General features: G+C 48.7%; 2 protein-coding genes across 4 annotated transcripts; one reads left to right on the forward strand and one right to left on the reverse strand.

Annotated features, from left to right (window-relative positions):
* Positions 1-5,551: 5,551 nt before the first annotated feature.
* Positions 5,552-18,720, forward strand: PIAS3 (protein inhibitor of activated STAT 3). Of its 3 annotated transcripts, none has more exons than XM_075844084.1 (14): positions 5,552-5,746; positions 11,573-12,038; positions 12,390-12,474; positions 13,353-13,403; positions 13,756-13,846; positions 14,324-14,458; positions 14,603-14,708; positions 14,797-14,870; positions 14,989-15,149; positions 15,303-15,439; positions 15,533-15,698; positions 15,862-15,995; positions 16,692-16,732; positions 17,151-18,720. In XM_075844084.1, the coding sequence occupies exons 2-14, from the start codon at positions 11,576-11,578 to the stop codon at positions 17,409-17,411; spliced, it is 1,905 nt and encodes a 634-aa protein (XP_075700199.1). In that variant the 5' UTR covers positions 5,552-5,746; positions 11,573-11,575; the 3' UTR covers positions 17,412-18,720. The 3 variants fall into 3 exon arrangements, with proteins under 3 accessions (XP_075700199.1, XP_075700198.1, XP_075700197.1); XM_075844083.1 differs by lacking the exon at positions 5,552-5,746 and adding an exon at positions 6,998-7,622; XM_075844082.1 differs by lacking the exon at positions 5,552-5,746 and having other exon boundaries at positions 8,963-12,038.
* Positions 18,685-23,968, reverse strand: NUDT17 (nudix hydrolase 17). The gene is made up of 9 exons (XM_075844087.1): positions 23,840-23,968; positions 23,606-23,730; positions 23,405-23,524; positions 23,005-23,188; positions 22,513-22,538; positions 22,150-22,242; positions 21,843-21,941; positions 21,134-21,267; positions 18,685-18,965 (listed from the first exon to the last, which is right to left on the reverse strand). Exons 2-9 carry the CDS (start codon positions 23,678-23,680, stop codon positions 18,815-18,817), a joined length of 882 nt encoding a protein of 293 aa, XP_075700202.1. The 5' UTR covers positions 23,681-23,730; positions 23,840-23,968; the 3' UTR covers positions 18,685-18,814.
* Positions 23,969-24,139: the final 171 nt, after the last annotated feature.

Genomic DNA, 24,139 nt, shown 5'->3' on the forward strand with positions numbered 1-24,139 from the left:
TTTATTGCGGACAGACCACCATTGCATTAGGTCGACCCTCACATTACTGTCTCTGGGAATCTGGAGCCGTCAGACATTTTTCTGAATATATAATATCACAATGAACAGAATTTAGGGTCACCTCAGGACGCCTTACACTCCTCACATCCTACAGATATCCTAGAAGGTGGAGGAGTGCCAACCAAGACACCTCCAAAGTGCCAGTCAGGGGCTGGAAAGCAGCTCGTCACATACACCTCCGAGACTCCTCAGCCGTTCACAAATCTAAGAGGAGTCACATGACACTTACCTGCAGCCCCGATCCTTTAGAAAGAGTCCTTTTTCTAAGGCATTTTTTTTTTAGACGCCCTTGTCTGATGAGAACTGGCCCGGTGACATTTCCCCTTTAAGAACTTAAAGGGGCTATCCAAGATTAAAAAAACATGGCTGCTTTTTTTTCTTCTAAAAACAGCGCCACACCTGTCCACAGGTCGTGTGTGGTATTACAGCTCAGCCCAATTTACCTTAAAGGGGTTTTCCAAGTTAATTCAAAAAGAGGCAGGGGTTGGAGGGTTGCATCACAAAAAAAAAATAAAAATTAACCTCTACAGATTCCCGGCGTTCCAGCGCCGCCGCTCCGGTCCTCCCCGCTGCTGTTTATTGACATGGGATGATGTGCCTGTATACCTATGTGATTGCTGCAGTCGGCGATCCTGTGACGTAAACCCACTGAGACCAGTGATTGGCTGCAGCGATCATGCGGGTATACGGGCACATCATCACTGCAGCCGTGTCAATAAACAGCGATGGGGAAGATCGGAGCGGCGGCCCTGGAACGTCGGGGATCTGTGAGCTGCAACTTTTTGGAATAACGCAAAAAAAAACTCAATATAGCTGAGCTGTAATACCAGACATAACCTGTGGAATTGTGCGGCGCTGTTTTTGGAAGAGAGCAGCCATGTTTTTCTAATCCTGGACAACCCCTTTAAGTAAGACTTCCCTTATATCTAGATTTCTATTGTAATTGCCCCCATTGACCCCGGTATGTATATAGCGGTGACCCGCAGGACCTCGTTTATGCCGATCTTCAGGGTCGTGTCTCATCGTCAGCAAATTTTCTGAACGCTTAAAAGATCATTTATTATTTTCAGCGACAAATACGGAACTGTCCTGGGGGAGTGCGTGACACAGGGGACCCCCAACAGACGGGCGAAATATCCATGGAAACATCTTCTGCGCGGGAGCAACGCGGCGGAATATCCGAACACAATGTGACGGCCGAATATTAATAGAATAAAACTCGATGTTATTATACAATGTAACAATAATCTAAAAGTAAAAATAACAAATCTAAAACAAGTCTAAAAATAATCTAAAAATAATATAAATCTAAAAATAATCTAAATAGAAATAGAAAATAAAAATAATAAATAATTGATAATGGCCAAAAACCGGGGGAAATTACGCACCGCGTTGGTTTTGGTCAGGCCTCAGGCGCACGACCGTATTATGGCTGCGTACAGCGCCCCCTTGAGTTGTAATACCGTAATACGGCGTCCGCAGACTTCCATACTGTACCTCTGTGTGTCTCCGATCTCATATGGAAGTTTCTTTTATATAAAAACGATGGCGTGTTCCATCGGACGCTTCATGACGGAGACATTCGCCATTCCTTCTAGCGGAGAATATCTGTCATACGGACGCAAAATATGGCGGCACGTGGAGCGCATGATGCAATGTAGGAGCAGCCATTATCTTTCCGGAGGCGGTCATATCGGATGAAAAATCGTTAGTAAATTGTGCAGTATTTATCAGGGTATGGCGCCATTTTAACTCAGAAAATACCAGCAGCTCCGACGGTCTCTTTTTTTTCTGCGACATTTCAATGCGCCAAATCGGAGCTAAAAAAATATGGCGTACACATACGATAGACCCACAGCGCCGGCTTCTGGATTCACAGTGAATGTTAAATATTGTTTTACAAAAAATACGTGATAAATAACCGCCATTCAGCGCATCACTATAGATCATTCAGTCCTAATACTTTGGCGCGGTCTGGATACGATATAAATTTGGAAATTTTTCCGGCGGGGCTGACTGATAATGGATTGCATGGTTGCACTCGCCTCACCCACTAAAAAGGGGGGAGGGGAGGGGGGATGGAATGACCCCAGGCTGCTTCCCCCTCCCCCACTTTTAGAGATCGCTTTGATCTTCCGCCCTGTATTTTCTTGCATTTTATTTACACAACATCCTTTTCTGTTTTAGAGGGGAGGGGTGACGGGCGCGCAGGAGAGCGGGGCATGCAGGAGAGCGGGGCGTGCAGGAGAGCGGGGCGTGCAGGAGAGCGGGGCGTGCAGGAGAGCGGGGCGTGCAGGAGAGCGGGGCGGGGGGTGCAGGAGAGCGGGGCGTGCAGGAGAGCGGGGCGTGCAGGAGAGCGGGGCGTGCAGGAGAGCGGGGCGGGGGGTGCAGGAGAGCGGGGCGTGCAGGAGAGCGGGGCGTGCAGGAGAGCGGGGCGTGCAGGAGAGCGGGGCGGGGGGTGCAGGAGAGCGGGGCATGCAGGAGAGCGGGGCGTGCAGGAGAGCGGGGCGTGCAGGAGAGCGGGGCGTGCAGGAGAGCGGGGCGTGCAGGAGAGCGGGGCGGGGGGTGCAGGAGAGCGGGGCGTGCAGGAGGGCGGGGCGTGCAAGAGAGCGGGAGGTACAGTAGAGCGGGGCGTACAGGAGAGCGGGGCGTGCAGGAGAGCGGGGCGTGCAGGAGAGCGGGGCGTGCAGGAGAGCGGGGCGTGCAGGAGAGCGGGGCGTGCAAGAGAGCGGGGCGTGCAAGAGAGCGGGGCGTGCAGGAGAGCGGGGCGTGCAAGAGAGCGGGGCGTGCAAGAGAGCGGGGCGTGCAGGAGGGCGGGGCGTGCAGGAGGGCGGGGCGTGCAGGAGGGCGGGGCGTGCAGGAGGGCGGGGCGTGCAAGAGAGCGGGGCGTACAGGAGAGCGGGGCGTGCAGGAGAGCGGGGCGTGCAAGAGAGCGGGGCGTACAGGAGAGCGGGGCGTGCAAGAGAGCGGGGCGTACAGGAGAGCGGGGCGTGCAGGAGAGCGGGGCGTGCAAGAGAGCGGGGCGTGCAGGAGAGCGGGGCGTGCAAGAGGGCGGGGCGTGCAGGAGGGCGGGGCGTGCAGGAGGGCGGGGCGTGCAGGAGGGCGGGGCGTGCAGGAGGGCGGGGCGTGGAGGAGAGCGGGGCGTGCAGGAGAGCGGGGCGTGCAGGAGAGCGGGGCGTGCAGGAGGGCGGGGCGTACAGGAGAGCGGGGCGTACAGGAGAGCGGGGCGTACAGGAGAGCGGGGCGTGCAAGAGGGCGGGGCGTGCAGGAGGGCGGGGCGTGCAGGAGAGCGGGGCGTACAGGAGAGCGGGGCGTACAGGAGAGGGTGCACGCGGGGCTGCTGCACACTTATTATTATCACTAGTTATTACGTATATTATAGATTGTTACAATGTCTCAGACCCCCCCCCCCCCTGGTGTCTACGGCCCCCAGCGTACAGTAATGGGGAGACATAAGGGAGCAGGATCTCTGCTTGCACAGCGCCCAAAGCATTAGCATTGGCCAACTCCCAGAATCCTTTGCCAGACCTCAGGCAGCTGTTGCTATGGCAATGACGGGGAGGAGCCAAGGGCGCTCCTTTGCTGTCCTCTTGCAGTTAGGGAGCTGCTGACAAGTGCGAGCCTCGGAGAAAAACGTAGAGAGCAGCTGGTGCCAGCATGAGGCTCAACGCTCATAAAAAGGTGATGGGAAAGACGACGCGCCGGTCGTGTATCATTTTGCATCACTTTTTTTTTAGCCCCCCCCCCCCGTGTTACATTAAAAAAAATGTCATTTAATATGTTGATAAATATAAGGTGCACGTTCTGATCATCGTATTTTCCAAATTCTTGCGCCATTTTTCTTTTGTATACCGGCAGATTGAGACCGCGTCTTGTGAGGTTACACGATGCCTGCCCAGCCAGAATTTAGTTTTGTTTTTTTTAGAATAATAATATTTAATAATAATCATTTTATAAAATAATAATAATAAAAACGAATAATAAATAGAACAAATACTAAAATTAATGGCCTAATAAAATAATAAATAATACAAAATAATAATCTAAATAATAAACGTAAATAAATAAATGATCTAAAATAATGATAAAATAATAATAAATTAAACAGTTAATAATAATAATAATAATAGCAAAATAAAATAGTAATAATAAAAATAAATAATTTAAAATAAAATCATCATAAATAATAAAATAATAATAGGAAATAATAGAAATAATAATACAAATAAAAATAAAAGCAATATTTAAATTGTCCCCCTGTCCACGAAACCACATTTCCTCCAACAAACCCCAGACCTAAATTCGATCGTATACCAAGTTTTGGGGGTGAACGTGTACGTGGGAGACGCCATTTTTTCCCATGGCCATAGACGCACTAATACGTTGTTGATATGACTGCGCACCGATAATCTGTGCGTCCGTAATAACGATGGCGAAAACCGGTCCCAGTGTGTATATATGCAGCCTGTCCGACCCTTATCAGACTGGAGAAATGTCGGTGAACGTGCGCCATTTTATAAATACATCTTATGACCTCCCACACGCTAATACACGAGCCCCGTTTCCACTCACCCAGAATCTGACGTCTCGTCCAATGGCAGAAATCGTAATAATGGCGAATCTGTACGGGAAAGAAAAACAATTAAAGCAACAGAATCTGAGCGAGGGCAGCGACCGCAAGAGCTTACAATCTAATATAGAGAGGTTACCCTGCGGGTAGAGACTCTGATGGACTGGTCGTTGTAGCGATGGATTGTAAGAGCCGACTGACTGGCGATCGCGGTCATTGGTTATTACGTCTCTAGCGTCTTCTCCGCTGAACATTGCGCTATTCTGTAGACACGGACGTAACCAATGGAGACCCACGATACTCGGAGGAACGTCGCCCTGATGTCATCCCAGCTTCAACCGTCTTCCCTAATGCCAGTTGATGAGTCTATAATTAGATTGCAAGCTCTTTGGGGCATGTGGCTTACTGTGCGCACCTTCAGAAAAGCCTCTGGACCAGTCTGGAGGGTCTAATACTTCTCCTTTTTAATGTTGTAAAGTCTATTCTACTCTACATGACCCAACTGGGCATTAAACTACGCCACCTTTGTTGTCCTGGGAAAGCTGGGTTGGCAACCGAACCGCAGAGGTGTATCACCCAGCTTTCCGAGAGCCCTGAAAGCCACAGTTATGCAGTGAGACATCCACGGCTTCTGTATTACTCCAAAACTAAACAAACTGAGAATGCTGGGTGCCCGCTGGGTGCCCGATAAGGGTGCCCTATCCCCTTTCACACAGGAATAGAGCTAGAAACAACATGACATGAGTTTTTCTTCGACGAAGGATTTATATTTAACCCTGATACAAGTAGATTGCAAGCTCTTTGGTCCAGTGCACCATCTGCCTGTAGACACTCAATGAGGAGGGGGCAGGAAATGAAGCCTCCAGCGCTCACACACTGTACTTCCGGTGTCCACCGCTGGGGGCGCCAGTGAGCAGGCCGCCCTGTGTATTTCCTGAGAGTCACTTCCATAAAGTGAAAGTCGTGCAGGATCGTGGATTTGTATTTTGCTGATTTCTCCTCTTTCCCCCCCTCAGCGCTGTTCTCAGAGGGTCGGGGGCACCGACGCTGCACCCTCTACAACTGCACTTTTAAGGGGGGGGTCGCAGGAAGAGCCCCCCCCCCCCCCTGCACTGGGTAAGTACAAAGCCTTCTACAACTTGCAAGCCTTGCTCCAGCAGAGACCCCTGAACTGGGGGAGGGTCATGCAGGGGTCCTAATCTCCCTTTCTGGGGTGAGATCTTTACATTTTAGGCGGTCTGCAACCCCCTTGTCTTAACAAAGACCCCTCCTGGGGAGCGGGTTAACCCTCTGCTGCCTGCATTAACCCTGCCCTGCCTGCAGACCCCCGCTCTATTATCATTTGCATGCATGGGGTAAAGGCTTATAGGATTTTATAATGAATGGTCATATAAATTGCCCTTTAGGGGCAGATTTAGGACTGTGCCCGGTGCCCGGCTGTGGTTTCCGGTTGTCACTGTTGTTATTGTCAGGGCAGAAGACAAATAATAGAACGTGATACAATGTATCAAAATAACACAAACCTTGGGTGGAATTGATACAATGTTGATCGTCTCCAGCCTGGCATGGAATGATGGAGGGAGGGCATCAGGGGGCAACCGATAATTAATGGGGGGTTAATTGGACATGGTTGGTGTGTGGCATCATGTGGATAACATTATACTGGGTACTGATGGGGGAGAAAGTTTTTAATGATTGAGGACATAGGGGGCTGTGATGTTGGTATGAAGTCCTTACATGGCAGTGGATGGTTTACAAGGTCATGGTGGGTTGGTGGTGCCCAGGCTGTGTTTAGATTGTGCCATGTCTACACGTGGCATACAGGAGAATATTGATGATTAACGGTGGTTGGGGGGCAGCGAGTGGCTCGTCTCCGATACTCGGTGTCAGGTCGCTGCCAGGCTTCGTAGTGAACGTTGTCTGGTGCCCGACTGTTACATGCCAACCAGCAGCAGCCTGTGTCCTTATGTCACCCAAGAAGTTCTGGTGGCAAATTAACCTGCAAGTTTCACAGAGATGGGTGCCCGCTTATTGCCATAATCTTATCAGTGAAAGTCCCTGGTATAGTGATGGATGCACCAAGATATCTGCCCCTTATACTTTTCACTTGCGCCCATATCTTTTCTTTCATGACCTGTGCCCCCCCCCCCCAGTCTATTTCTTTCCTTCCATGCATGAACCTGATTCAACTAGTGTTATGGTGTTTTATGGTGACCTAGTAATGGTGGAATCCCCCCATCATGGTAACATAGTAATGGTGGCATCCCCCCGTCATGGTAACATAGTAATGGTGGCATCCCCCCGTCATGGTAACATAGTAATGGTGGCATCCCCCCGTCATGGTAACCTAGTAATGGTGGCATCCCCCCGTCACGGTAACATAGTAATGGTGGCATCCCCCCGTCATGGTAACATAGTAATGGTGGCATCCCCCCGTCATGGTAACATAGTAATGGTGGCATCCCCGTCCTAGTAATGGTGGCATCCCCCGTCATGGTAACATAGTAATGGTGGCATCCCCCCGTCATGGTAACATAGTAATGGTGGCATCCCCCCGTCATGGTAACATAGTAATGGTGGCATCCCCCCCGTCATGGTAACATAGTAATGGTGGCATCCCCCCGTCATGGTAACATAGTAATGGTGGCATCCCTGTCCTAGTATTGGTGGCATCCCCCTGTCATGGTAACCTAGTATTGGTGGCATCCCCCCGTCATGGTAACATAGTAATGGCAGGATCCCCACCGTCATGCTGTAGTAATATCACCTCTAGTAATGGCAGGTCCCTCCATGTAATAATGATCAGGCCCCCCCCCCGTGGTAATGGCGGGTTTCCGGCGGGTCTCCGTTTCTCGAGCAATGGCCTCTCCACGTCGCCCCCTCCCCGGCCTCTCCCACACGCTCCCGGCCGGGCTGGTTATTTCTCCCCGGTCCCTGGCTCTCTCCAGTTCCCGAGCCATGTCTCAAGATGGCGGACCTGGCGGAGCTCAAGGTACCTGGACCGTGTGAAAAGCAGCGGGACACGGCGGTGGCGCCTGCGGCGAATAGTGACAGGGAAGCCGGGTAGAGATATAGGAAACGTCGGGGACGGAGATGAGGCCTAGCGGAGGACGGGCAGTGATGCGGCGGCTTCTTGTACTGTCCTATAATATAATGTGATGTCTGCAACTAAATATTATTTACTGTGTCATGGACTACTATATAATGTACTGTATAATGACCTGTATGATATACTGTATAATGACTGTATAATATACTATATAATGTCCTGTATAATGACTGTATGATATACTATATAATGTCCTGTATAATGTACTGTATAATGACCTGTATGATATACTATATAATGTCCTGTATAATGACTATATAATGTACTGTATTGACCTGTATGATATACTATATAATGTACTGTATAATGTACTGTATAATGTACTGTATAATGACTGTATAATATACTATATAATGACTGTATAATGACCTGTATGATATACTATATAATGTCCTGTATAATGACTATATAATGTACTGTATTGACCTGTATGATATACTATATAATGTCCTGTATAATGACTATATAATGTACTGTATTGACCTGTATGATATACTATATAATGTACTGTATAATGTCCTGTATAATGTACTGTATAATGACTGTATAATATACTATATAATGACTGTATAATGACCTGTATGATATACTATATAATGTACTGTATAATGTCCTGTATAATGTACTATATGATATACTGTATAATGTCCTGTATGATATACTATATAATGTCCTGTATAATGTACTGTATAATGACCTGTATGATATACTATATAATGTCCTGTATAATGACTATATAATGTACTGTATTGACCTGTATGATATACTATAATGGACTGTATAATGCACTGTATAATGACTATATAATGTACTGTATAATGACTGTATGATATACTATATAATGTACTGTATAATGTCCTGTATAATGTACTATATGATATACTGTATAATGTCCTGTATGATATACTATATAATGTCCTGTATAATGTCCTGTATAATGACCTGTATGATATACTATATAATGTCCTGTATAATGACTATATAATGTACTGTATTGACCTGTATGATATACTATAATGGACTGTATAATGCACTGTATAATATACTATATAATGTTTTGTATAATGTCCTGTATGATATACTATATAATGCACTGTATAATGACCTGTATGATATACTGTATAATACTATATAATGTCCTGTATAATGACTATATAATGTACTGTATAATGACTATATAATGACTGTATACTATATAATGTACTGTATAATGGACTGTATAATGACTATATAATGTACTGTATAATGTCCTGTATAATGACCTGTATGATATACTATATAATGTCCTGTATAATGACTATATAATGCACTGTATAATGACTGTATAATATACTATATAATGTACTGTATTGACCTGTATGATATACTATATAATGTTCTGTATGACTATATAATGTCCTATATAATGCACTGTATAATGACCTGTATGATATACTATATAATGTCCTGTATAATGACTATATAATGGACTGTATAATGTTCTGTATGATATACTATATAATGACTGTATAATGTACTGTATAATGACTATATAATGTCCTGTATGATATACTATATAATGACTGTATAATGTACTGTATAATGACTATATAATGTCCTATATAATGCACTGTATAATGACCTGTATGATATACTGTATAATGTCCTGTATGATATACTATATAATGTACTGTATAATGTCCTGTATGATATACTGTATAATGACTATATAATGTACTGTATAATGTCCTGTATGATATACTGTATAATACTATATAATGTCCTGTATGATATACTGTATAATGACCTGTATAATGACTATATAATGTACTATATAATCTACTGTGACAGCTGCCTCTATATAACACCGCGCCGTCTACTTGTATACGCAGATATATACCACGCCACCTGTATATAACCCCGCACCACCTACGTGTATATACCACGCCACCTGTATGTAACCCCGCACCACCTACGTGTGTACCCTGATATATACCACACCACCTGTATATAACCCCGCACCACCTACGTGTATACACCAATATATACCACGCCACCTGTATATAACCCCGCACCACCTACGTGTATACACCAATATATACCACGCCACCTGTATATAACCCCGCACCACCTACGTCTATACCCTGATATATACCACGCCAACTGTATATAACCCCGCACCACCTACGTGTATACACCAATATATACCACGCCACCTGTATGTAACCCCGCACCACCTACGTGTGTACCCTGATATATACCACACCACCTGTATATAACCCCGCACCACCTACGTGTATACACCAATATATACCACGCCACCTGTATATAACCCCGCACCACCTACGTGTATACACCAATATATACCACGCCACCTGTATATAACCCCGCACCACCTACGTGTATACCCTGATATATACCACGCCACCTGTATATAACCCCGCACCACCTACGTGTATACACCAATATATACCACGCCACCTGTATATAACCCCGCACCACCTACGTGTATACCCTGATATATACCACACCACCTGTATATAACACCGCACCACCTATGTCTATACCCTGATATATACCACGCCACCTGTATATAACACCGCACACCTACGTCTATACCCCGATATATACCACACCACCTGTATATAACACCGCGCTGCCTGGATATAATTCTGTGCGGTCTGCGTTTCTACGTCGCTAGTAAAATAAAGCTTTCAAATTGTATAATGAAAGTTCTGCAGCTTTGTAATCAACTTTGTTTCAGTTTCTCCTGTTTTCAAGATCCCTGCTTGCTGCCTTTAAACGGGAGCATTTTTTACACCCAAAAGATGAAAACCTTTCCTGGTAATGTGTGAGCCGGTCTGGGTCAGGACGGGTTTTCAGCCACTGGTATGTCAACAAGAATGCTCCTCCATTCACAGCAAGCAGAGATCTTGGAAAGAATCAAGAACTGAAACAAAGTATAATAGAAAGTTGCAGAAGTTGCACAATTGATACGACTGGAGATCAGCCGGTAACGCGCCATCCAAAATAAATCTTGTGGTTGTTGCGGTCGCCACTTATCGCTGCAGTCATGTGACTCTAAAATAACACCCCCCGCCCACTCCTCCGCAATGTACGAGGGAAGGGTCCTGCCTCCCAAATCAGGTGACTGCTGCACCACGCGTTTCGGCCAAAGTTGTTGTGTATCCACTAGCCTTGCAGTGCCCCTCTGGCTTATATTGAGGGACATTTTGCCCACCGCAGGACAATGTTGGATACAGTCAGCAAGCTCATGGCTACTTGCTGGTGGATCTCCTTGGCATAGGGAGATCTTCTGTAGACCAGGGGGGTGGGGTGGAAACGGGAACGATCGCTCTCCGGTCCATTTCCGCGGCCATACCGGTTACGTGTAGCGTCACATTGAGCGGCAGCGTTGCTGAGGATAGGCGCTGTGGACAGCCATGACATCTCCCAGCCAGCGCCCGGTGGTCATGGTGGACCCGTGTGTCGGAGGTTATTTGTACATCACCTTCAGGATTCATTACCTTATCCCTGGTGGTCTGGTGGAGACCCTGTCCATGACATCTGGTGGCCAGCGCCCGGTGGTCATGGTGGACCCGTGTGTCGGAGGTTATTTGTACATCACCCTCGGGATTCATTACCTTGTCCCTGGTGGTCTGGTGGAGACCCCGTCCATAACATCTCCCGGCCAGCGCCCGGTGGTCATGGTGGACCCGTGTGTCGGAGGTTATTTGTACATCACCCTCGGGATTCATTACCTTGTCCCTGGTGGTCTGGTGGAGATCCCGTCCATGATGAGGTTTGGTGTTGAGCAGGACTCATCCTTATGTTCTTCTTCTTTCTCCCCCCAGCACATGGTTATGAGCTTTAGAGTCTCCGAGCTGCAAGTTCTTTTGGGTTTTGTCGGCAGGAAGAAGTACGGACGGAAACACGAGCTTCTCTCCAAGGCCCTTCATCTGGTGAAGTCCGGCTGCAACCCGACCATCCTGATGAAGATCAAGGAGCTCTATCGAAGGAGATTCCCGCGCAAGGTCCTCAGCAGCACAGACTTGACCATGTTGCACATGCAGGCAGGGGCACTGCCCAATACCAACGCGCTGTCTCAAGGAGCCGCGTGCCACCTGGGGTATGACAGCGGTGCCCTGCCGAGTGCACTCCCTTCATCCGCGCTGCCCCCTCTTCCCCTGCTTGGCCCCAAACACGAGACGGACATTCAGCACCTGTCACCGCCCATCCACCCGGTCCACCCGGACGTCAAAATGAAGAGACTTCCGTTCTACGACGTTTACGATGAACTTATCAAACCAACCACCCTGGGTGAGTCCGACGCCTCCGTGTTATTCTGTACCACCTTCCTACAGGATATAGATCCGGCCCGTTCACCGATGTCCGGTCCGCACAGATAACGGGTCCACCTTCTGAAATCTGCCGAGTGGTTTCTCCATGTGGGGCAATGCGAAGGGGGTGTCCGAAGGAGGTGCAAAGTCAGCACTAGACCCTCCTGAGCCAGTCACAAACCACAACGGGGCTCGTGGGTCACCCTCGGACTCTGTATCGGGAATCTAGTGGGTGCAAATGCTCCCCGGTATCGTCAGTAGTGTCTATTACAGGTGTCCTGATTTAAAGGGACGTGTTCTTTCTTGACGATATCCCTTTCTCTTCCTCCAGCCTCCACCAGCACGCAGCGGTTTGAAGAGGCCCACTTTAGTTTTGCACTGACGCCCCAACAGGTCCACCAGATCCTCACTTCCAGGTGAGTGGGTAGAGCCGTCCATGTGCGCTATGATGACAGGACTTTAGTTCTCATAGCTGCGGGGGGACCCCAATCAGCTGACGTACGTCCGTATCAGTCCTGCATCCTGGGACTCTCCTACTGTCAAAAAACTACAACTCCCAGCATGCTGTGCCAGATTCTAAGAGTTGTTTCATGACACGTGGAAAGCCGCTGGTGTTTACCTTATATATATACTTGCAGGTAGGGCTGGGCGATCGTGATCAAAATCACGATTGATTGAACATGTGACCTCCATTATGATTAAGGAACAATTGTTTAGGCCACACCCCTTTTGAATGCCACACCCCCTATTTCCATTCTATGCCATTGAATTAATATTCATTCCCTGAGCCTCCTGTATATAATATACCCCGACACTGCCTCACACAGTATATTGCCCCCGTAGTGCTCCCCATACACTCTAATGCCCCCATAACAGTGTAATACCCCCATAACTGTCCTCCACACAGTATAATGCCCCCTATAGCTGCCCCCATGCTGTGTAATACCCCTATAACTGCCCCAATAAAATAAATATACACCTAACCCTGTTCCAGCGACGAGTGGAGGTCCCTCTGCTTCTCCGGTCCGCGTGGCTCGGCGCAGACAGGCACGATGACGTCACTGCCGCGCTCCTGCCTGCGGCGGGCCGTGCTCTACCGTTGAACCATCGGACGCAGAAAGAAAATATCTAAGAAACTAAAATGCGCAAGAGGACGACGATTGATTGCGCTGAACGTCAGTTTTATTGTTTGTTTTTTCCGATGAATCACCCCCGTCCTACTTGTTGGTCTTTCCCGCTCGGTTCCTATGATCGGGTGATGATATTACGACGAGTGTTTTCGCTTTGATTTCAGGGACATCCTGCCTGGCGCGAAATGCGATTACACGGTCCAGGTCCAGCTGCGGTAAGTAGATGTCAGTCATGAGCGCCGTATACCCCGCACCCTATACCACCGGGAATCCGGACATCCTAATAATGATCGTTAGCGGTCGCTGCACCGATCCCATACTCTTCCAACATGTCCGGGTGGGGGGGGGGGCCATACAATGTAGGTATTCCTCCCCCCCCCTCCGGGACATTAGGAATCATAACATGAGTTGGTCGGTGGCAGAGACTGCAGGGTGGCACGCTGTCACTATATGGGGGTGTAGACACCGCAGACAACTCAATAGGTAATCCTCTAAGGAGGCGGGGGAGGGGTGATCATCATTTCCGTAGGGATGAAGTCCGTCTTATAACGTGACGTCTCTTTCCAGGTTCTGTCTGTGTGAGACCAGCTGCCCGCAGGAAGACTATTTCCCTCCCAACCTCTTTGTGAAGGTGAACGGGAAGCTCTGCCCATTGCCAGTGAGTAAAACGTCGCATCCTGCTCCACCTGCGCGTGATTACATAATATGTCACGAACCACTACAGCAAGTTCTGGAACGTGGCTAGCGCCCCCCACTGGTCACTAAGGGGCTGCGGACTTCTTTGGCATTTTCTTCGCACAGTGCCCGCTCCCACCCAGGCAAGGGAGCGGAGCTGAGTTGCGGTACGCGTCACCGGGGCAGGAGCGGCACATGTGGAAGAGAAATATCCAAAGGGGTTAAGGATCGTGAGGGTCCGCGGACCCCACTGATAGGCAAGCATAGCGCTTGTAACAAACCCCGCCTGATCGGGATGGGGTTTCAGGATATTAGCAAGAAGGTTTGCATTCACTGACAGCCAGCAGAGATCTTTTAGACGGTGAATGGAATTGAAGCGCAAAGTATATTAGAAAGTTGCACTTTTTGGACTTGCGGCAGAAGGTGGCAATAATTTACAACCCCCTCCTCCCTCTTCCAGGGCTATTTACCCCCCACCAAGAACGGAGCGGAACCCAAAAGGCCGAGCAGACCCATCAACGTCTCCCCGCTCATCCGGCTGTCGTCGACGGCGCCCAACAACATCGTTGTGAACTGGTCGTCGGAGTTTGGCAGAGTAAGTAGCAATGAAATGCTCGGCTTCTGGGATATTATAAGTGACTTGCGCCTCCCCCCTATGGCACACCGCTGCAGGATCGGCCATGGGGGTCTGGGCCGCCTCCCCCTCTGGGGTGTGACTTTCTGCCGTTCCCTCTTTCAGAATTACTCGCTGTCGGTGTATCTGGTGAAGCAGCTGACGTCGGTCACCCTGCTGCAGAAGCTGCGCGCCAAAGGAATCCGGAACCCGGATCATTCCAGAGCGCTGAGTGAGTCCGTCCTCCCCTTAAACTGACGGGTCTGTTATATCTGTCCGCTGATTGGTCACAACTTTTTTTTTTTTTTGCACCATAATAGTAAAAGAGAAGCTGACAGCCGACCCGGACAGCGAGATCGCCACCACCAGTCTGCGGGTCTCCCTCATGTGTCCGGTGAGTTGGGAGGAATCTGTGACCCAGAGGGGATGGATATAAACTGGATTCCCCCTTTAAATAAACCACACCCACTTTTTACTACAATGCTGATGGTTTTCTGTCGTCCTCTCTGCAGCTGGGGAAGATGCGTCTGACGGTGCCCTGTAGGGCCATCACCTGCACCCACCTCCAGTGCTTCGATGCTGCCCTCTACCTTCAAATGAACGAGAAAAAACCAACATGGACATGTCCGGTGTGCGACAAGAAGGCGCCGTATGATATGCTCATTATAGACGGGTGAGTCCGATCTATGGAGGGGGTCATAGTTTGGGATAATTATCATTCCAGTAGGGCCCCCTAGTGGTGGTTGTGGGTATAGTTACCTGCACGTCTTCCTCCGATGTATAACGTGGACATTAAATCTTCGTCCCGCCGCCGTTTCTCCTCCAGTCTCTTCATGGACATCCTGAACTCCTGCACGGACTGCGATGAGATTCAGTTCATGGAGGACGGATCCTGGTGTCCGATGAAACCCAAAAAGGAAAAGCAGGACCTGCTCCAGACGGCTTCTTACTGCGGGATTGACGGTCAGTGTGCTGTCGCTGGGAGTCTCGGAGCTGCCGCCCACAGCGACCTGTCACATCGCGCCTTTCATTTTCTCTTTTCGTATCTTCCGGCAGGAATGATCTACAACCTCAGCTCCGACCTCAAGAACAGCGCCGACACCAAGAAAAAAGTGGAGGTGATCGACCTGACCCTAGATAGCTCATCCGATGAGGACCAGCCTGCGTCCAAGAGGCCGTGCTCCATCACCGCGGCGGCCATGCCCGCGGTCGGGCCTAAAGGGTAAAAGCGGTTGTCCTATACACAGAAAACATAGGGAATCCTATAAAAGACCCCAGTACAGGGGCTAATGATCCGTCTCTTCACCTGTATCATCAGCTTTAGTGCATCCTGATTCGCGCAGGTGGAGTCTTATTGTTGTCGCTTTATACCTTTTCTATTGTAGGGTGATCAGCGTTGACCATCAAACCTCCTCTGTTCTGAGAAGCCCACCCATGACTACTATAGGCAGCGATTACCTGTCCACCCTGCCGCTCCCCGACTACCACCGAACCTTCCCGGTACCGAGTGACCTTCAAGGTAAACGGCAGCGTTTATGGTCGGCCACCTTCAAAGAAATGATGGATCATCCGGCACTAAATAAAATGGATAACCTGAGGGGGCGGAGCATGACACAATCGCCCATTGGTTTTATCTGAATCCCTGTGTCGTGCTCCGCCCCCTCAGATCCAGCACTTAAAGGGTATGTTCACACAGGGCGAATAACTGTATCGGTGTACGGACTCAATAGAAAGTTTATGAGATTATACTCCGATACATCGCTTTCCGGAAAAAGCCGAACAGACACGAAGCGGCTCAGCGCTCCCACGAGACCTTCAGCTGCTTCGTTCTAGCGATCGGTGGGGGTCTCAGTGCTCGGACCCCACCAATCCAAACTTCTGACGTGTCAGAAGTTTGTCGAACATTTAGCTCCACTTTAACCTTGAACGTTCCGCAGCACGGCCTCCTAGAAACCATGTGACCGCTGCAGCCAATCACAGGCTGCCGCAGTCACATGGGATGAAACATTGCTCCAGGAGGTCGGCCTGGATGAAGAAACACAGAATTCTGGGTAAGTATAAGATTTTTTGACTTGCGTTTTTTACTGCCCATTTTCCGCAACTAAATGGGCAGTATTTACGCTATAGTTCTAGACTCTGGATCACATGTAGGACAGCGCGGTTTTGTGTGGAACGTCTCCGATGTTTCTCACAGACTCCCGTTTCTCTTCCACAGGTCTCGATATCTTCTCCTTCCTTCAGACGACCGATAATCAGGTGAGTGCAAAGAAAACCTCCTGAATATAAATATTTCCGGACGAACATATGAGGTTAGATGACTAGAAGAACTGTCATGGGGACCTCCTAATGAAGCCTGTGACAGGTGCCCTGCCACCCATATATAGCTCTATGTCAGATCCGAGTAATCTTCCCTGCGACCGATGCAGCTTCCCCATCTACTGGTCACATGCCGCTTCTTAGCCAATCACTTGACAGAGCAAACCTACTGGTCATGTGACTGGTTAAATCACTTTTTTAAAAAAAATATATAATTAAGAGTGACGCCCATCTTTGTTTGTCCCTTGTCGCCCCCCCTCTTTTTTTTTTCTACATTACGGTGGTGACGTCGTTTGAATCTATAGTGTTACTGTCTCTTTAAATGCATGTGCCATCTAACATCGTCTTCTTCCTTCAGCATTACAGCCCATCCGTCATCACCTCCCTGGATGAACAGGACGCCCTCAATCACTTTTTCCAGTACCGGGCCCCCCCATCGCACTACATGAGCCCACTCACCCAGACCATGCCAGGATCCCACGGTGCGAGCAACGGCGCCAGTCGGATAAGCAGCATCGTATCCACCAGCACGTTACGGGAAAGCCACGGACACAGCGGATCTCAGAACTCCACCCCCACCTTACCGGGGTGCAGACCGGACATTATATCACTGGACTGAGCTGGGTCAGGGGTCCCTGATGAACGCGGGTGACCGATTCCTTCTATTTCCCATCAGCCCCTCCTTGGGACGCCATTTTCTTCTAGCATTATAAGCCGTGCCCAGAAACAAGCTACGCTATATAATCCACAGCGGCACGCGGACAGCAAGAATGTACAGAGAACGGGATGGATTATTATTTTTTAATCTATGGAATCAACCAAGCAATGATTTTAGTGACGCCGATCATGTCTATTATAATTTTTTTTTATATCGTATGATTCCATTATGTTTTTTATAGCGGATGTAGGGGGGGGGGGGTGTTAGATGTACAGAGCTTTATTTAAAAAAAAAATAATAGTTTTCTAGAACAGCGCCACTCTTGTGCACAGGTTGTGTAAGGTACTGCAGCTCATTCACTCTAAAGGAGCTGAACTGCAATACCAGACACAACCTGTGGCCAGCGGGCTGCACGACTACTGGGCATATGGCTGATCACCCGAAATAGCAATTTAAAGGGCCACTCACCCGCCACTTTATTTTTTTCCCCGTCATGCGCTGCGCAGGTTAATACAATCTACTGCTCCCTTTTATCAGCCATTACAGCCTGGGGAGAGGCTGGTCATAATGTATATCAATGGGATGAGCGACAGAAAGTGCAGAAACCTCCCCTCCCCCCACAATCACCGCGCCTCCAGTCATTGACATCATGCGACTGACATCACGAGGAATTAGTCAGCCGCTAACAATCAGGTCCAACAAGTCTCATCATTCCACCAGTATCGGACACAGGGAGACTTTGCTTGCAATACCCTTGCAGCCTGTAGGGGATGCTAGACTTTTGTAGGTTGCCCTCTACTGGCAGCAGGCAGGTACTGCACTTGTTTTCTTTTGATATCGTGATATAAAGTGTTTTGCAGGATATTTTCTATGCCCCTCCCCCCTGTATATATATTTTTTCTTACGCTCACCGGTTCTTCTACTTACATTTACGTCACGCTGTACAGAGATTAATTCGAAGACCCCTCTATATTTTCTTTTTTTTTTTTTACGGACGCCGACTCCAAAGACGAACCTGATTTCTACCAAGGTCGTGTTCAGACCAAGGAAACGGGAGCCACCTCTGAATTAATTCCAGCTCTCCTTCCTGGCACTGAAGGGTTAACTCCGCGGTTGTAGAGCGATGGCCGTCATTGCGCATATTTATGTATCTGTATTTCGTCTCTTCGTATTCGCGGACATTAGAGCCGGTGGAGGAGACGAGATTCTTCCACTGACAGAAAAAATAAATACATTTTTTAATCGGGAATAAATCCCTTTTATTTATTCACTGCTTGTCCTGTGGTGTGTGCGGCTGCCTCTGGGGGGCGCTGGAGAGCAAAGTTTGCTGGAAATCGTAGCTTATTAACTTGACGGCCTCGTCCTCACCGCAGGGTCTCCAACCACAACGCCAGCGCGTACTTTGTACCGGTGCTCACCCGCTCCGTATCCTCACCGTCCACCGGCGCCGTGTTAAGAAGCGTGGACACCGCCAGATCCTTCTGTATCAGCGATCGACCGTGGACTTCTGAGATCCTAGGAAGACGGAGACATCTACATCACTGACCTGAGATCTGCAGAACATTGCTCCTCTACCTCCTGACAGACATAGTGATATATCCTGCAGATTATTACACCACTGACCTCTCTACAGATCTGCAGAACATTGCTCCTCCACCTCCTGACAGATACATAGTGATATATCCTGCAGATTATTACACCACTGACCTCTCTACAGATCTGCAGAACATCGCTCCTCCACCTCCTGACAGATACATAGTGATATATCCTGCAGATTATTACACCACTGACCTCTCTACAGATCTGCAGAACATTGCTCCTCTACCTCCTGACAGATACATAGTGATATATCCTGCAGATTATTACACCACTGACCTCTCTACAGATCTGCAGAGCATCGCTCCTCTACCTCCTGACAGATACATAGTGATATATCCTGCAGATTATTACACCACTGACCTCTCTACAGATCTGCAGAACATCGCTCCTCCACCTCCTGACAGATACATAGTGATATATCCTGCAGATTATTACACCACTGACCTCTCTACAGATCTGCAGAACATCGCTCCTCTACCTCCTGACAGATACATAGTGATATATCCTGCAGATTATTACACCACTGACCTCTCTACAGATCTGCAGAACATCGCTCCTCTACCTCCTGACAGATACATAGTGATATATCCTGCAGATTATTACACCCCTGACCTCTCTACAGATCTGCAGAACATCGCTCCTCTACCTCCTGACAGATACATAGTGATATATCCTGCAGATTATTACACCACTGACCTCTCTACAGATCTGCAGAACATTGCTCCTCTACCTCCTGACAGATACATTGTGATATATCCTGCAGATTATTACACCACTGACCTCTCTACAGATCTGCAGAACATTGCTCCTCCACCTCCTGACAGATACATAGTGATATATCCTGCAGATTATTACACCACTGACCTCTCTACAGATCTGCAGAACATCGCTCCTCCACCTCCTGACAGATACATAGTGATATATCCTGCAGATTATTACACCACTGACCTCTCTACAGATCTGCAGAACATCGCTCCTCTACCTCCTGACAGATACATAGTGATATATCCTGCAGATTATTACACCACGGACCTCTCTACAGATCTGCAGAACATTGCTCCTCCACCTCCTGACAGATACATAGTGACATATCCTGCAGATTATTACACCACTGACCTCTCTACAGATCTGCAGAACATCGCTCCTCTACCTCCTGACAGATACATAGTGATATATCCTGCAGATTATTACACCACTGACCTCTCTACAGATCTGCAGAACATCGCTCCTCCACCTCCTGACAGATACATAGTGATATATCCTGCAGATTATTACACCACTGACCTCTCTACAGATCTGCAGAACATCGCTCCTCCACCTCCTGACAGATACATAGTGATATATCCTGCAGATTATTACACCACTGACCTCTCTACAGATCTGCAGAACATCGCTCCTCTACCTCCTGACAGATACATAGTGATATATCCTGCAGATTATTACACCACTGACCTCTCTACAGATCTGCAGAACATCGCTCCTCTACCTCCTGACAGATACATAGTGATATATCCTGCAGATTATTACACCCCTGACCTCTCTACAGATCTGCAGAACATCGCTCCTCCACCTCCTGACAGATACATAGTGATATATCCTGCAGATTATTACACCACTGACCTCTCTACAGATCTGCAGAACATCGCTCCTCTACCTCCTGACAGATAGTGATATATCCTGCAGATTATTACACCACTGACCTCTCTACAGATCTGCAGAACATCGCTCCTCTACCTCCTGACAGATACATAGTGATATATCCTGCAGATTATTACACCACTGACCTCTCTACAGATCTGCAGAACATCGCTCCTCTACCTCCTGACAGATACATAGTGATATATCCTGCAGATTATTACACCACTGACCTCTCTACAGATCTGCAGAACATCGCTCCTCTACCTCCTGACAGATACATAGTGATATATCCTGCAGATTATTACACCACTGATCTCTCTACAGATCTGCAGAACATTGCTCCTCTACCTCCTGACAGATACACAGTGATATATCCTGCAGATTATTACACTAGAGATCTGCAGAATATTGCCTTGCACGGACCCCCTCCCACATACCCCTCTTACTTTATTGAGGTCTGCAGTGCAGGACTTTTACTCCCAGAATCCTTTACTCCTTCGGTGGCCACAACGCATTCTACGATCTCTGGATCCAACCACGCGCACGCGCTCACCTCTTGCTCGTCTGGGCGGAGCTTCTCCTGTTATAGAGGAAGTTCACGTGATCGCAGCATTACAGATGCCAAGATTACACTTCGCTCTTAAAGGGGAAATTACCTTTAATTGAAAAGCTATATTCCTATGTTCAAATGAGTTTCCTGGAACCTCAATGTTTCCCTAACAAAGCTGAAGAAGCCACTTTAATTCCGGAAACAGTCCTCCCAGGAGATCAGCGGCGTCTCAGCCGCTGCACCGCCACTGGTCTGACGCCACATCTCTCACTGGTAGAAGGTTTTAAACAGTCTGTGCAAAACTGACGGGGGCGGAGCATGACACAGATATTCTCTAGTGTCCTTTGAACTCTTGTGTCATGCTCCGCCCCCTCAGGTCGTGCTCTTGGTGTAACACAGTATCCGTTTTGCCTGGAGTGTTCCTTTAACAGGAATGTACCGGACCGCGCGGTGCTGAGCCGCTCCAGAAGATCACGATGATGTCCCGGGGGTCTGGTCTCAACATGGCGCTGATTCTATGGGGCCGGCGGACATCATTGAGGATCGATGAAGGCCCCAATGGTTCGGAATATGTGGACTATCAGCGTGCCCGTGCGGCCACCTACCTGCAGCTCCTGGTGGGTTTCGTTGGAGGAGACCAGCAGGTAAGCGACAATATGGTGGCGCGTGGGCAGTCCACGGCTCAGTAACGGTGGGAACGCCGACTGCGGAGGAGACAAGAGACAGGGTGGGATCCAGGACTTTTGCAGATCAGGTTCAGGACTGGGGTAGGGCTAACCGGGACCCCCTGAATATTGCCGCCCTTGGATATGACGCAGACCGGTCACACCACCACCTGGAGTATAAAGTTATCCTCACAGGAAGTGATGTCATCAGGCGGCCATTTTTTTCTCCTCTTCTATAAGTATTTACCTCCCACAATCCCAGAATGCTCCAGGGCAGGTTGGCATCTCGCAGATTTAACCCCGTCTCCTCCTGAAGTTCTCGCAGTCCGGCGTCGAGGAGCTGTCGTGGGGAAAAGGATCCTGTAAATATATACAACGCTGATCGGTGGCGGCGGCGCCGCCTTCTAAAACCAGAGCGGGACGGACAGGGTTAACATCAGGAATTTAAAGGCACACTCCCCCTTTACGAGCAGCTGTAGGCCTTTGATCGCACCTCATGGAGGGGTCACATGAAATGAACCTAATCTGGGTAATTGCGAGATATGAAGAACGGGGTTTTTTTTTTTAGCAACGTCACTTCCCAGGGGGCGATGTCCGTGACCCGACTCACCTGTTCTCCGTCCTCCATGTGACCTCCTGTAAAGAGAGGAAGAAACGATCATCAATAACAGTCCTTACTTTTTTTCCCTGGACCGTCAGACCACGAAAAAAAAAAAAAGTGCCTTATACTCCAGTCACATCCAGAGCTGCATTCACAATTATCTCCATACATATCCCATAATTCCCTACCTGCACAGCGCAGAACATAGCACCGCTTTATAGTCGGAGGCGCATCTATCAATTGACTCAAGTAGCACCAAGCAGAATTTTGGATGCAGCTTTGGATGTGACTGGAGTACAAGACAAAAATGTAGTACTACATAGAATATTGAACGTTTCTGATCGTCCTCGTTACCTCCCTACTACACCACCGGATTCTCTTCCAACCCCACGGCGGCATCAATCGTCAGTCCGGATATAATACAGTATGACAACAGATAAATCTCTGGCTCGGGTGAAGGCGTCACGATATAAGCAGCGATCACACAAGGACGATACAGACCTGGCGGCACCCAGACGTTAGGGAAAATGTGCAGCCCCTTGGAGCGTCTTGTCAGAAGAATCTTTTGATTTACGGACTGCAGCAAGATGGCGACCCCCACGTCCACGCCGCGGCTCGCGATCTCCGCCGGTAGAGAAGCAGCTTGGTCTGCGGTCAGAATTTTAATCGGACAAAACGCCGGCCTCTGAGGGAGGGGAAACATGGAGAGAACACGGACCAGTCGTCATACGTTTCCGGGAAAGCTGGGTGGCAATCAATATGGTGACCGTTCCAGCCGCCACAGGAGTGGTCACCCAGCTTTCCCAGAATCCTGCATTTCCATGACAGTCTATGGAGAGCGGCCCGATCACCAATGGTGTGAGCAATCACATGGTCTGCCCCTCCCCCGATGGTCACTCACCTGTAGCTCCACCTCCCTGGATCCGCTGAACGGGCGATCCGAAATGATGAAGCGATTCTGATCCAGGCCGCAGTTCACCATCGCCCGGTCCTGACTGGAGGCGTAGTGCCCGGTGATGCCCTGGAGAAGAAATATAATATATATACACGCACACACAGACAGACGATACGCCGACAACGTGACGCCACGACCGCCATTTACCTGCACAAACTTGGCACACTGCAGCAGCGAAGTCTCTTTACCGAGATAAACAAGAACACGCTTCACAGACTCCATCTTGGATAGTCGCCGACCGACCAATGAAATGGCATAACTCTCACCGTCGCCTGCAAATAACAGAGAAGAAGTTCATTTTATGCTGAGATTCAGTCCGGGGGGCGCAGGACGGGTCACTGATGGGGCGCAGGACGGGTCACTGATGGGGCGCAACGTCACATGCTAAGAAAAGGGTCACGTGTTATACATTACAGCTGGAAGTCTGCTCCACCTGCACAGCAGAAACTGCCAGCAAGCGGGGACAGGAAGCAGCACCGACCCACAATCCTCAGCGAGGGAAGGAAAACAAACAATGACGAGGCCCTCTGCTGGTGAAAGAGAAGAAATACTGCCAGAAATAAGATGGGGAGTTCTCAGACAGTATCACACATGAGAGGATTAGATACACAGCAGACAGTATCACACATGATAGGATTAGATACACAGCTCAGCACAGTATCACACATGAGAGGATTAGAT

The sequence above is a fragment of the Rhinoderma darwinii genome, chromosome 12 (genome assembly GCF_050947455.1).
Source record: "Rhinoderma darwinii isolate aRhiDar2 chromosome 12, aRhiDar2.hap1, whole genome shotgun sequence".
NCBI classification, from domain to species: Eukaryota; Metazoa; Chordata; class Amphibia; order Anura; family Rhinodermatidae; genus Rhinoderma; species Rhinoderma darwinii.

What these genes read in the sequence shown, in the direction of transcription:
- NUDT17 (XM_075844087.1), bottom strand. Translation starts at nt 23,680, where the DNA reads ATGGAGTCTGTGAAGCGTGTTCTTGTTTATCTCGGTAAAGAGACTTCG. An exon ending in GCATTCTGGGATTGTGGGAG is followed by an intron (nt 21,942 to 22,149) that starts GTAAATACTTAT and finishes TCTCCTCCGCAG; the next exon opens with TCGGCGTTCCCACCGTTACT. An exon ending in GCACTGCAGACCTCAATAAA is followed by an intron (nt 18,966 to 21,133) that starts GTAAGAGGGGTA and finishes CCGTCTTCCTAG; the next exon opens with GATCTCAGAAGTCCACGGTC.
- PIAS3 (XM_075844082.1), top strand. Translation starts at nt 11,162, where the DNA reads ATGACATCTCCCAGCCAGCGCCCGGTGGTCATGGTGGACCCGTGTGTC. An exon ending in GGAAGCTCTGCCCATTGCCA is followed by an intron (nt 13,847 to 14,323) that starts GTGAGTAAAACG and finishes TCCCTCTTCCAG; the next exon opens with GGCTATTTACCCCCCACCAA. An exon ending in GGATCATTCCAGAGCGCTGA is followed by an intron (nt 14,709 to 14,796) that starts GTGAGTCCGTCC and finishes GCACCATAATAG; the next exon opens with TAAAAGAGAAGCTGACAGCC.